At 38.4% G+C, this 14614-nt stretch overlaps 1 protein-coding gene across 2 annotated transcripts in view; it reads left to right on the top strand.

The window, feature by feature from the left end:
- Positions 1-14614, top strand: part of fmn2a (formin 2a) — a 40181-nt gene that overhangs the window by 24100 nt on the left and 1467 nt on the right. For both annotated transcript variants that reach the window (XM_082557444.1, XM_082557445.1), the window contains exons 9-16: positions 2617-2708; positions 2795-2924; positions 3024-3170; positions 3772-3831; positions 4504-4624; positions 7853-7945; positions 12610-12661; positions 13607-13756. In XM_082557444.1, the coding sequence (XP_082413570.1) occupies positions 2617-2708; positions 2795-2924; positions 3024-3170; positions 3772-3831; positions 4504-4624; positions 7853-7945; positions 12610-12661; positions 13607-13756 (845 nt within the window). The remainder of the gene's footprint in view (positions 1-2616; positions 2709-2794; positions 2925-3023; positions 3171-3771; positions 3832-4503; positions 4625-7852; positions 7946-12609; positions 12662-13606; positions 13757-14614) is intronic.

Raw genomic sequence — 14614 nt, 5'->3', positions numbered from 1 at the left:
AACCCCATTTTGCATGGTATTGCTCTGAAAAAAGACTAGATATAGTTTACATATCATTACACAATGTAACTTGTCATTTGGGGTCGATTATTTGGCAGCTCAAGGTACAAAGTATCTCATAAATGTAGTTTCATTGAAAACTGAGTGACATAAATAGTGATTAAGGCCTGTCTGGCTCTGTTTAGCCCTGTACTAGAAACTTGCGTAATGAATACCATTTGGCTACCTCTAGTATTCTGGCATCACAAATATCATCCTACTGTACTTTGCATTTGATATTCCACATGGGACTGTATTTCTCATGCTAACCACCACCACAACATGCCCTAGCAATTCAAAGATCACACGCTAATGCCTACTTGTCCCCAATTACACCAAACACTGCTGGGCTCCACTGCTGCCCTTTGAAAAGGATCTGCTTTGTGTTAAATATATTTACACTTGAAAACATCTCGAGAGAAGGCGAAGGAGAGCTTGCCCTCACCGACAGAAGGCAGCGGTGTGCAGAATACTAATCTGGCCCTTCGTGCGTTTGATGCTGGTGTTTGATGTTTTCCAAGGATCCATGCCGAGGCCAAACCCCAGAGTAGGATGGAGAGAAACAGAGGATGAGGCCAGATTGCTGGGACTCAGACTTTGGGGGTCTAAGGGCTCTGGAGGGACTAAGAGAGAGTTTACATTTTCTTCCTGGAGATGGTTTTATTGTTTTGCCCCTCTGCGTCAGACACATTAAGATCTATTGTCTTTGCCTCTTGTGAAACGAAGGGGCATTTTTGGCTTGCTTTTTTTTAAACCACCTTGTATAAAACTGTGGTCCAGAGCCTGGCAGCAGGATAATAGTCAGGAATGTAGTCTGGCTGAAGGCAATACTTTTAGCATTTGTGAAACCTATACTGTATAGGCTGGCATATGGTTGAGTTTATGTACAAAACATAATTTGAGAATTCTTTTACACTTGAGATAAAGCTTCCAGACATCAAAAGGGAAGAAAATTAGGGAGGGTAGGGGGTTGTGAATGGCCTAAGACACGCAAATAAAGACCAATCCAACTGAAATGTTGCAGGGTTTGAAGTGCAAGAAAACCTCTAAACACCTTGCAACAAATTTTTGCATGGATGAGCATTCAAAAGTTTCAGTGAGCTGATATCAGAGACAAATGGGGGGGGAATGAAAAAACACCAGTACAATTATTTTTGCAAAACTACGTCTAAGAAGCATCTATTGATATTTTTGTTCAAAAATCATTCAACATTCACATGCTGTTTTGGGAACATGTCCAAGTATAACTCCTTCTAATGTGTATTTTTTCAGCTATTACAAAAAGGCTCACTATTTCCAAGGGATGGACTTTAATTTGAATGTATGTTTTCACCACTTTGGAGTGCTGGGTGTGACTCAGAGGATAAAAGTGATTCAAGTAATATCCAAACAAATTATTTTATAAAGCACTTAATACTGTTTCCTGTGCTGTCAGTGTCCCACCCATTTCTCTTACAGATGTGGTTTTTCACAGATTTTCTTCTTTAGTATTTTTCTTTAAATTTTGGTTTCCTGACTGTGACACCGCTACCCTTGATCCTTACCAAAATAAAGGAAATACATACACAGATATGTTTCAGCAATATCCATGCATGTTCTCTTGTTCTCTGTGCAAAAGTCTTGAGTCGACCCTCATTTGTTTATATTTTCCTTCCAGTGAGCCACTTTAAAAACAAACAAACAAAAAAACAACAACTAACGGCTTAGACAAAAACTAATTGTTCTCACTTCTTTAGTTGAATCTACAGTAATGCCAATGTTAACACAGTTTGAAACCAGCATTTCTAAAAATTTTCTACCAACAACTTGATTCACAAAGTAGTATTAGCTTACAAATTTAAAAGTTCAGGACACAAAAGTAGCAGGTCTAAAGAAACAGGCCTGAAAAAAAAAACTCTAGAGCAGATAAACTTCATCTGAAAGTCATCTAATTAAGAAACAGTCAAAATAAATATTCGCCTTGACACAGGATCTGAGAAACTGATCTGGAACTTCAGTTGATGCATCTACTTTTCTGAAGCCTCATCAGAAATGGTCTCAGTCTGGTTGTCAAGAAGCCATTCTTAGGAAAGAGAAACAGGGAGAAAAGGCTGAGGTATGCAAACTGCACAAGAGCTGACAACAGGTCTCATGGAGTGATGAATCAAAATTGAAAATTTTGGTTAAAATCATCAAAATGTTTGAATAAGGTCAGGAGAGTACAACACTGAAGAAAACATGGTGCTGTCATGGTTTAGGGCTGCATTACAGCTAGCACTGTTGAAGATCTTGTCAAAATTTATGAAATTATGAACACTGATAATTACCCTCAGATTTTGATCCATCATACAATGCCATCTGGAAAGCATGTGATTGACAACAGCTTCAATTTTCAGCAATGACAATGATCCTAAAGATGGTGCCAGTGCATTTTCCTGTCACAGTATCAAGAAATGAGTGATGACTCGAGGCTTTTGTAGAGGCACTTTGTGTTTTGGCTAGCTTAGTTTAGGTTTAAGTAAAATAAAATAACCTTTTGTCAGCGTCATAACTGTAACCAATTTCTATTTCAACTTAATGTGTACTTTCTTTTGACAGAGAGCTCAAGATGATGAGATGGACAGCATTAAAAAGCACATTAAATCTGCCAAAGGCAAGGAAGATGCCAAACCACTAGACAAGCCAGAACAGTAAGAACTAAATACACCCTCTAAGTCTGTTCAATGTCTTGCTATTAAATATATGGTTTAAGTTGACTGGTCTTGTCCTTCGTCAGGTTTCTGTTCCAGCTATCACAAATCTCCAATTTCTCAGAAAGGGTGTTCTGCATCCTTTTTCAGTCAACCTTCCATGAATGTATCACTTCAATCCTCCGCAAAATTGAAATCCTTCAGAAAGTGTGCAAGGTGAGCCACTGGCCTTCTTCTCAGTTTGTTTTATTTCATGTCACTCGGTTTAGCCTTCATATCTTCATCTTGCGTGTCTGTGTGGTGTGTTCACCTCAGACTCTCCAGAGTAGTGAGGCCGTATTGCAGGTGCTCGGCCTGGTGCTGGCTTTTGGCAATTTTATGAACGGAGGAAATCGGTCTCGAGGGCAGGCTGACGGCTTCACCTTGGACATTCTGCCAAAACTGAAGGACGTTAAAAGCAGTGTGAGTACTGGAGTAAAAGCAAACATCACTTACTTTGCAACTGCAGATGTGTAATTCACAACAAACCTGGAAAGGACTGGATTAGAAGTGGGGGAGAAAAAAAATGTATAGAAGAGAGGTCTGTCTAGCTTTGTTTAATTCACATTATGCAGTAAAATATAAATAGGAAAATAATAGTTTTAAAATGGGACACAGGGTTTCAAAGGTATTCTCTCCAAGGGGTCAAGCCTTATGACCATAGCTGGGCAGATTTTGAGGAGAAGCAATCGTGTTTGCTCTGATTCAATATCACAGCAGACTCGGAGTGCCCTTGGCACTGCCATATAAGGACGCAATGGTTTGTGTTTTTGTAGTGGCGGACAGAGTAAGGTATCCATAAAGAACATCAAACTTTCCACCAACTCTTAAGTTATGACGGCCAGCCAAGCACAGTTGTTTTGTTGTAGTACTCTTCCAATGTCATGATTTATTCCTAACTTCTAAGGCTGCTGTCTCCATTCTTGTTTGCCCTGCACAAATTAAAACGTCCTGCTCCAAAATGATTAAATTAATAAATAAAGGGATCTTGGTTTATTTATTTGGATCTTTCTCTTTCTTTCAGGATAACTCCCAGAGTCTTTTGTCCTACATTGTTGCTTACTATTTAAGGCACTTTGATGAGGTATGTTTTGGTTCCTGTTTATTCGAATCACTTTTCTGTTTTAGTCTGATTTGCTTAGAAATCCTTCCAGAGCTCTCTTTTCATCTCCTCTCTTGCCAGAGGATACCATGGCTTATCCTTTATCAAATTATTTATTTTCCCTTTCCTCATTTACGGCAGAAACAAATCTCTCTCTACCTCTCCCTCCCTCTCTCGCTTTCCCAGGCTCTCTCTTATACTTCTCTTTCTGTCTTTCACTCTTCATCTCCCGCTCCTACTCTGCTTTGGTCTGGCTTCGTTCAAACCTGCAGTCTGTTCATTGGCACAGCATCCAAAGCAGCGCTAGTGTAAATAATTAGGTTCTCCAGATGAGATGAACTCAGTAGTGTAGCTTGCCAAAATCAACCTGCATGACATGGCTGTAGCACTCATTATGACCTGTCACTAATGCTGATGAGGAGAATTGACATGTGCTTTGTGACCCCGGCTTAATGGTCATTATCTGCTGTAGTTTTAGACATCTTCTCTGGCATGTCTGAACTGCTGATAAGTACATGTCGGTCCCTCAAGACATTTATTTAAATCTTGCCTTGTGTGTAAAGTATAGAGAGGCCCTCTTCCATTTGAGAAAGATTGATTTTGACATTGCAGTGTGTGTGTTTTTGCACATGTATGTGTGTTGTCTTTAACCAGGATGCTGGCAAAGAGACATGCGTCTACCCTCTGCCTGAGCCCCTGGACCTTTTCCAGGCTTCCCAGATGAAGTTTGAGGACTTTCAAAGAGATCTCCGCAAGTTGAGGAAAGACCTTAATGGTACAGTGATAAACTTACATTCCATAGTTTTCCTTCTTGTGGGCACATCCTAAACACAGTATTTACAAAATGCTTACAAGGTTGTAAACTTGGTTGTTCTGTAATTACTGCAAGTCTTATAGCATGTTTAAAATGACACTGCATTGATATTTATGCAACATGATAAAAAAAAAATGTATGAATTTAAGTGTTGCTTGCATAATGCAAAATAATTTTCCAGACCTGACCAGCTATGGTCATGTGTGGATTGCACAGGCCAGTCAACATTGAGATAGCATCTGTTTGTTGTACAGACAAGCTAACTGGAAGCAGATGTTACTTGTCAGATGTAGACTCATGTTGGACCTGGCGTACCTTTATTGTCGTCATGAACGAGAAAGAGAAATATAGACAGGGAAAGGTCAAGGAACTTCTACTACTGAGAGAGTCTGTTCAGGCTCTCCTCATTGTCCTGGAACTCAAAAATACAAATATGAGACTATTCAGAAGATAACTGCAGCTATTCATAATCACGTTTCCAAAAAAGTTGGACCACTGTGTAAAACATAAAATAAAAACACAATGAAATGATGTGTAAGTCATTTAAATCCTGCGTTAAACTGAAAACAATAGAAAGACAAATGCTATTTTAGGAATATGTGCTCATTTTAAATTTGTTACTCGTGACATGTTTTAAGAGATGGGGTGGTGTGGGTTGTTCGACAACTAGTTGAAGAACCCACTGTTAATTAGAGTAATAACATAGCTGGCTATATAAAAGGCATACTAGTAAGTTTTTCAGATGCAAAGACATAAAGGGATTATTACTCTGTGATACACTGCATGGATAAATAGTTAAGCCATTTAGGAATTAAATTTCTTAACTTAAAAAGAACAGTAAGACTGTTTTAGGAAGACTTAAACAAGTATTGAAAAAAAGTCAGATACTCTGGCCTCACTGGATTAAATACAGCCTCAATTCTATAGTGGAAATCAGCACACCAGCTCAAAATCACTTACAAAATATATTGTCAATAAACACAGTTAACTAAAACCACCATACAAGGAAAAAACATTTTTAAACATGATGATGAATCACTGGTGCCAACTCTTTACCCAAACATTTTAAATTGGACTCAGGCAATGTGGAAAACTGTCCTGTGACTCATAATCAACTGAAAATTATAGATGCTGGTCTTCAGGACTCAAGTGTCAGGGGACTGCCTAGCTTCGTCTCAGTGCATAGCTCAAAAGCAAGCTTTTGTGATACTGTAGGGGTGCATTAGTGAACATGGTATGGATACTTCTCTGATCTGCAAAGATTTGATTAAGGCTGATTAATATATACCGTATTAGGAGAAACATTAACCATCCAGATGACCCATTTTTCAGGAAAGAACTTACTTGTTTCAGCAATCAAATACCCAACCACATTCTGCATGCATTACAATAGTAAAAGAATCTGGATGCAACTGGGGAAACTACATGTAACATGGTTAGTAATGACCTTTATTAACCATGTTTTTCACACAGGGTCAGCATTTAATCCTCAACAATAGTGTTTTGGTGACACAAATTATTATTATTATCATTATTATTATTATTATTATTATTATTAGACCTAGAAGTTGCTAAGAGTTGGAATGCTAATTTATCAGCTAAGGCTAGCTACCCTTGTTAGCAAGCTGTATTCATAAACTGCATAGGTGCAACCACATTGGCTGATTAGTGCTAAGTGGAAAAAAACACCAGAATTTCACTCACCTAAGCCTTAGTGTTTAGATAATACATTAAAAATGCTCCACATGCACCAGATACGCACAGTGAAGAAGTCCAGCTTAATCTCGAGCTGTTTGTGAGAGGCCTGTCAGTCAAAAAGGTCATGCCCCTGATTAAGAAGTTGAGGTGGAAGAAAAATATTCACCCTATTTCATGTTGTTATCAGGGGCAAAACTGGTCTAGAATATGCTTTTTGGTGCAGTAAAGAGTCACGTTTTTGTTTTTTGTTTGTTTGTTCCCCCCCACTTTGCCTTGGCTTCATTTACCAGCTCTGGATCTTGTCCTTTAGTTTTGCTTTTTATATTGAAAATTTAAAAAGTCAGCACAGAATGAACTTGAATCAAGAAAAAGGGGGTTATGTGATAATTCCACAAACCATGGAGTTTGTGGAACAATAACTCTTAAGTGGGAACGCAAAAACACAAAGTAAAATAGGATAATGGAGAACTGTATTAATGTTATGTCACTACACATTAAGATCACAGGAAAAGGTTTGGATATTTGATAATGACAAGCCAAACTCACTGGCTGAGTGAAAAACATCTTAATTTATGCAGCATTTAGAAAATGCTCATTTTCATTATTCTTGCTCTAGGGGTGATTTTTTTATTTTTATTTTTTTTAAAGTGTATCTTTGAGCAAAATGATGCACGTGAGTGTGTACTTGCAGCCTGATCGACTATTCCCTAAACCTGGTCTGTTCTCTATCATGTTTTATGTGTTTTTGCTGCTAAACCAATCAGACGCCTAAAACGTATTGCCAAATATTGTTTTTTCTCTGCTGTAATGATTCTTTAGGCTGTTCATTATTTGCAATTCATAAAGATGGAGTTGCTCACAGGGGAAACTGACTTTCGACCCCAGTGGCTGTGGCACATACTGGCCATACATAAATACATCATCACATGCTATACCTGCAGACCTCTTCATTACCTAGCAGAGGTAGCTGAGTGCTCTAGCAGACATGGGCTTCGATGACAGTTCCCAGAGGGGTTTTCCGATAGGTAGGCGGCGTAGAAATGGCCTTGGCTGGCCCAAAGGACATCAGCAAGTAATGCAGTGGAGAGAGAGCTTGCTTTGCCTTTTTGGCTGAGGCACCATATGGTCGATGAATTACCACTTGCCCAGTCCCGACCTCGTTGTTCCCTTAAGCGTCTCATGGCCTCTCCACCTCTAAGGCCTTGAGCTGAGCTTGTGTATCTGTTATGCTTGCAGATCGAGCGTAACAATAAGTTTCTCCTGGGATCAGACCGCAGGCCTTCCTGGTTGCTAGGGCTAACTTATTAGTCATTATGGGTTATTATGTCTTTGCAGACACTTATTCAGCAAAAATTCAGTAGAGATTTATTAAAGCAAGCTCAGCTAGGTTAAAGAGCACTGCAGATAATTAAAGCGCCAATGGTGGATAAAATATTTCTGTTCTGGAAGACTCCCCCACCCCCCTTATCTTCTAATCTTTTGTTATTTCAGCATGCTCTGCTGAAACGGAGAAAGTTTGCAAATTGTCCTCTGAAGAGAACCTGCAACCATTCAAGGACAAGATGGATGAATTTCTCAATCGAGGTGAGAAAACAACTGAATATGATTTTGTCTACAGTCTATTTGACTCGACTGTCAGTGAATTCCATTTAAATATTAAACTCAACAATGAACTGCAATGTTTGGATCTTTGTATCAAAAGCTTGATGTATCTTTGTATCTGTACCATAGCCGTCTATTACTGACAATCCACACCACTGCACTAATATGTTCCTTCATTACTTTAAATTAGGGCTGAACGATATATCGTATTTGCGATAATATCGCGACATGATCAAGTGCAATTTTCTAACCGCAAAGGCTGCGATTATACTCTGGACATGTCCAAATTCATGGGCTGCATCCTCCTGAGGCCGCATTTGTAGACCGATTACGTCACAGCGACGCGCCGAAGGCTGTCCAAATTACTACCATATCCCAGAATTCATAGCGCGGCCCAGCCAAACTCCAGTTTCCAGCAATGGCGGCCGCTACTGAGTTTTAAAATTACTCATACTAATCTTTCAGGGTCACAAAATAAACTTTTAACATATTTTCAGGCGAGAAAGTAGTTGTGTAAACATCAAATATCTGCTCGGTTTATCAAGATATCCCATATTTGCAAAAGTGCTTCGACGTTTTCAGAGGCGTCTGCTACCCACCAGCTCGACAGCTAGCCGGGAGCTCGAGGGTTACTGATGCGGCCGAGAACGGCACAACTCCCGGCACATCATTTTCAGATCACCGCGGAGTTTCGCTGCTCGGGTTAAACGTAATATATAAGTCACTTAGACAACCTAAAAATGTTATTGTTGGGCTTTTTTCAGTGTTTTGTTTGTTCGTGAGTAAATCGGTTTGGCTGAGATTAAAGTTATTAGATTAGATAAAATAAAACTTTATTAATCCCCCGGGTGGGTTCCTCCTTGGTTTTCACACAGCTGACTAAACGTCAAACAGAAAACTTATTAAACAGAAGTATGAGACAGTCGAGAATTTACACCAGTGTCTGGTTATATTTTAGATAGCAAGAAGCAGACGGCCGAGTTTATTAAACCCCACCGAGACAGCGGTGACGCTAATCAGAACTAGACCGTCCAATTTCACGCCTTTAAATTTTAAAGGCGTGTTTGTGTGTGTGTTTATACAATTGCTATTATGTTTGCACTTTATGTGTAATGTTACTGACTGCAGAGATCAGTAAGATGTGTGTATTTTTTATTTATTAGTTTTATTTATTTAATATTATTTTTTAATTTAATGACTGTCTAGTAGTTCACAGATGTCGAAAAACTGAGTGTGGTAAAGCCACTGATTTTGTTTATGTATATTTCTGCAATCTGCACATTGTACTGACTTTCATTTTAATGTTTACACCAGGGTTCCTTGTCAGCACTTTATGCTCAGATGTTTGTAAGCTAAAAATAAACTATTGTGTATGTTCAAATATACTGTTGTGATTGAAGAAGTTAAATAAAAATGTCAGTCATCAATTCATGCATCACCTCATGTCATCATAACAGAGGTCTGTCTTCCAGGAAAGAACAGTTTAAAATTAATGTAATATAGTATTGGCCATACTATATGATGTATTGCTTGTCTTTGTTTAATAATACAGAAGACAAAGACCTTAAAAAATAATCGCGTATCGCATCGCAATCGCAATATTGGGGCAAAAAATCGCAATTAGATTATTTTCCATAATCGTTCAGCCCTACTTTAAACATAGTCACTGTAGTGTATTTGGAGTTCCATAAACACTGTTCTTCTGCTGAAAATCCTTGCCAGATCTGCAGCTGAATTTGCATGTTAAGTATCAGACCTTTCCATAGAAATAATTTACTACTTTAAGAGTGCATGCTTTAATTTAATGATTTGTGTGAGCCTATGTGACGCAGCTCATCCATCAGAATGATGCAAGTTGTCCATGCCTGCAAACACATTTAAGATCTGTTTCATACCGTTTTACAGTTGCTATACACACACAAAGACTCAGTCAGTGTAGTTTCCATAGGGACCTCTGTTTATTTCAGGGTGTATTGAATAATTCACTGATGTTGTTTCAAGTTTGCCTATCTGTTTTGAAAGATCATGACTGCACTTGGAGTCAGTTTAGGGTTTTTTTAATCGTGATCTCTGCCTAATAAAATGAAGCACTCTTGCTCTGACTCAAAGGGGGGAAAAAAGTCTAAATTTGAACTTGTCATGTAGCTTCTTGCTGTAAATTGACTGCCAAGAGGAGAACTGTATAATGTGGCGTAAAACAGACTTTGGAAAATTATCTTTTTCATTAAGTAGACTTTGAATATTACTTGGTCTTTATTTGTGCACTCAGATGTAGAGGAATTTGACTGGAATAATGATACTTTGCCCTAGAGGTATTTGGATGAAAACAACAAAGGGTTTGGCCTCTGAGTACCGTGGCTGTGATAATAAAATTTGTGAGCTGCAAATTTTCAGTCAACAGGAAAAAGCTACTGCATTTTTGTTTAAATAGCATCAAAATCTACCCAAAATATAATCGTGTTTATTTGTCATATTCACCAGATGTCATGAAGTTGAGCTTTTATCTGTAATCTAACATCTGCATGCAGCAATATTAGATTATTGCAGTCTACTTCAAATGTGTAAGACTTACTGGATTTTTTTTTTTAAACACTTGTTTTAGAAAAACAAACCAATAGTCATTATTTATGTAGCACTGGCTTTGACCCTGGGTACATTCAGTTGACTGTGACCAATCTTCCTGAAGGACCCAACTTGCAGGCCAACTGCTTTTGTATTCAAATGAGAGTCTAATACATAGCATATGTGCTTCAGCAGTAATGCTCACTGTCCATTTTAAAGGAAGTCTGCAGATGAAAGCATCTCTCCCATTTCCACCTCTCCCCATCTCCGTTCCTCTCTCTGTGCGTTTGAGAGAAATATGGGGGCTCTCTCTTTGATGCAAATGATGAGGTTTTTCCTCTGAGACCAGAATGTAAGCACTGTAACATGGACATGTGACTCACAAGGCTCCAGACGGGATTCTTGAGGTTCTTCCACTGCAGCAGTGAAAAAAGAAACAACAGCCAAATGTCTTATTTTTGTTATTTCTGTAATTTCTAAAAAGCCTGGGGTTAAACCGTTTCTGGCTCCACAGTTTAAACCGCTTTTGTTTATTTTCTGACCATGCAACTAACCACAGAATAACAGTGGGAGCGGACTTGTTGGAGCTTGGCTGTTTGGTCTAGCTCCATTTTCTCCACTCACTTCACAAATTCTCATGCATGCAGGCCTTTGATGGAGTCAATATGACTAGCAAGAGAGCACCGGCCATGTGATAATCTGTTTCTGATGAATGTAAAGATTACTAGTATGACTGATGACATACTCTTGCTACATTTTCTACTAACTGCAACCTAAGAAATCAAAGCAAATAAGCCAAGAATGTTAAATAAACTTTTAAACATCAATGCATAGCACATTATGGAAAAAAGAAATATTGACTTTAGATAGACATGTTGATGTTGTGCAACAATGCTGATGTTTTATATCTTTAAATAACCTTTTTTTTAAGTTTTCCTCTTTTGTTTGATTCTCTCCCATAATATCACAATATCTTAACAACATCACAATAAGATTATTAGAAAAGAGCAAACTATATAGACTTGATACTAAATCATTCGGCATGATAAAGGGTATTTAACAGTCTATTATATATTATATTTTATATTAATTTTTTAAAAATGTTGTCGCATTACTTCATATTTCTCATCAATTTGTTATCATTTTTGATGGACAATCTGCAGTGACGGGCAAGATTGTAGGCTGCAGAGTGATTTAGCACTTTAGAATGATAATGCATAGAGCTCCTCTCAGCAGGTTTGTCTGAGATCTTTAGATGTGGTTCTGGCTTCAATTACACAAAGCAAGCAGATATTCAACTGGGTAAAAGCAGCACACGGGTTTGTGCCAGGAAAGATTCTCTGTTCCATCTACTGTCATCTGTCTCACAAAGCTATTTGCAGGCCATAGGTCATTTCTGATCATTTGACAGTTTAAGACAGCAGGTTACACATTACTGACCTTGAGGGAAAAGAGATGTTATCTGGGCAAGAATTTAATGCCTAGCCTTTTGACAGTTATACAGCACCATAGTGAAGATATAGACCAACAAAACACAGCTGGATCGACTCTACAACTGCTGATATATTGAAAAAATGAGATGAAAAATCAGCCCTTGGATCTGAAATTTGATGAGTACTAACCTGCGATGCTTGTCTAACCAAGGCTGTCACATTTGACTGCTTTTCGTTCATATCATAATTTATAACGCAGTCAAAATGATCCCGATGGCACCCCAAGATAAGTGTTGTGGTCTGCTGGAACTGCTTGCTAATGTGCACCATGATGTCCAACTACTCCCTCACACCTCACACAAACATGAACACAGTCATCTGTCTCCATTTGAAGTAATATTACACAAAGAAGCACTTGTTCTGCAATCTCCACTACTCATTTGTCAGTTGTGCAACAGCATACAATCCAACACTCAATAATGTCATGGCTCGATGTTGACCCTGAGCAGGACTTTTGAGTTAAGTAATGGTGACATCTTGAATCTCCTGGTATATACAAATCACACTATAAATGAAAGAGCTGTCTTTTAAGGGAAATGCAAAATCCGTCTATTTGCAAATGCATAATTTTTTTTTCTTACTCTTTCACAGCCAAAACTGAACTGGAAACGCAGGAGAACCAGCTAGCAGAAACTCAGAAGATGTAAGAAGAGTTGTGTGTGTGTGTGTGTGTGTGTGTGTTTGTGTTTAAAAACCTTTTCCTACATATCTTTGCTCAAAAAATAAATGTTACTTTGCATTTTATTTCCTGGATTTACATTTGGTCGTCTTTTAAGTTTCAAAGCAGTGATTGTAGTTGTGAATTTGAAAGTAAGGTATAATGCAATCCAACACAGTTTAAAGTGATATACTCTCGCTGCAGTGAAGAAATATAATCTTGCAGCTTTGTCAATATTTATGACTCCTGGTTCCTTCAATTACATGGAAGGTGCAGGCCGTCATGCCAGGCCTTCAGTAGACGGGAGGCCCCCTATGCAGTGTCTATGTTGTTTATCTAAGTGGAGCGAGAGTAGACAGCCATGGCTCCAGGCTTCTGTTACTGCTGGCTTGGAATGTGTTCCTATAGCACACTCCAAACAAAGAGACCCCAACCTGTCCACGATATTAATCCACTCAAAATTGCTGCCACATTTAACACCTTAGTGTATGTCATCCGCTGCTCTATGCACACTTTCTTTTTGCAAGATCTGTCTTTGGCTCCTTTGTCTTTCATCACTCATGCTTACACACCAATAGAGTATGTGCACGTATGTATACACAAACATACAAAAGAGGTTCATATGGATAAGGAAAAGGAGCGATACAGCAAAATTCATCATTTTGGTTAAGTCAGATTTTCTTGCTTTTGCAGCACTAATAGCATTTTTTTTTTTTCGTTGAAATGCACGGTCATTATTGTTTTTATTCTTTTTTTTTTTTTAGTTACTCTACTATTAAATCTCCAAAAAGCACATTATTCCAAGATTAGCTATCATATTTTGCATATCTGCGTAGGACTGCCAAGTTTCACAATAATTGGTATAGTTTTCTGTAATCTCGTGTTGTAATGTTTTGGTCTTGAAGTAATGTTTTTCTTCTCTGTCCTCAGTTTCTTGGAGTTGAGTGTATCCTTCTCAGTCAAACCGAAGGCAGGAGAGAAAGAAGTCTCTCCCCACACATTCTTCTCCATTTGGCATGAGTTTTCCACAGATTTTAAAGACCAGTGGAAGAAGCAGAATAAGCTGATCTTACAAGAGCGGTGAGCCATATGAAGATTCCTGTTCCACAATGTGACATTTTCCATGATACGGATAAATCCCTCTGATAGGACGCTTAAAACTTTTGACTAAAAATGGAGTATTGCTGAGATATCAGTCCATTTTTTTTCTTATTTTCTCTGATTGGGAGCCTTAAAATGTGATAACAGATGTGCCTAGTGCTCCTTCATTTTGAATTTTCCCCAAGCTTGAGTTTCCAAACCATTAATAACATGCAGTGCATCTCATGTTCACTGAAGATCCTATCAGATTCATTCAAATTCATGAAGGGAAAGAGGGCAAATGACCCAAATCTTTGTCCTTACCCCAGCAACGAAAAAAAAACACATGCATCATCCAGTTAGCTTCCAGTGGTTTGATAAATATGAAGATATAGCTGCATATGTCAACAAAAAGCAAATTGGTCCATTATTTCCAATGAAGATTGACTTGTGATAGTATTTGTAAGCGAGGTCCAATGTCATAGTCTTTGCTTGTTCAGTAGGAAAGAATAAAAACTAATTTGAAAGCATTAACTCTTTGTCCTTTGCCATATGTGGAACAGTAGATGGTAATCCTCACTTCTGCCTGTATGGGCATGCAAAGATGCAGCACTACCATGCATTGAACATGTAATGGGTAGAGACAACAGGCGAGTCTGCTAGTATAAACTGCTCTACTCACTCAATGCCAGCATGTTAATCATTTTTCTTTTTAAAGAGCAAATGAGTAGTGACATTTCTGGCCCTCTCCTTGCTATAGTAAACTAGAGTGAATCATTTCAGAGTAGAAGGTCTGGCCTCCTGTCAAACCAAAATCCTTGTGTTTAAATGCTCCATGACCACAACTTGGATGGTATA

The sequence above is a fragment of the Aulonocara stuartgranti genome (genome assembly GCF_965226115.1).
Source record: "Aulonocara stuartgranti genome assembly, chromosome: 13".
Lineage (NCBI taxonomy): Eukaryota > Metazoa > Chordata > Actinopteri > Cichliformes > Cichlidae > Aulonocara > Aulonocara stuartgranti.
This window is presented reverse-complemented; position numbering and strand designations above follow the sequence as displayed.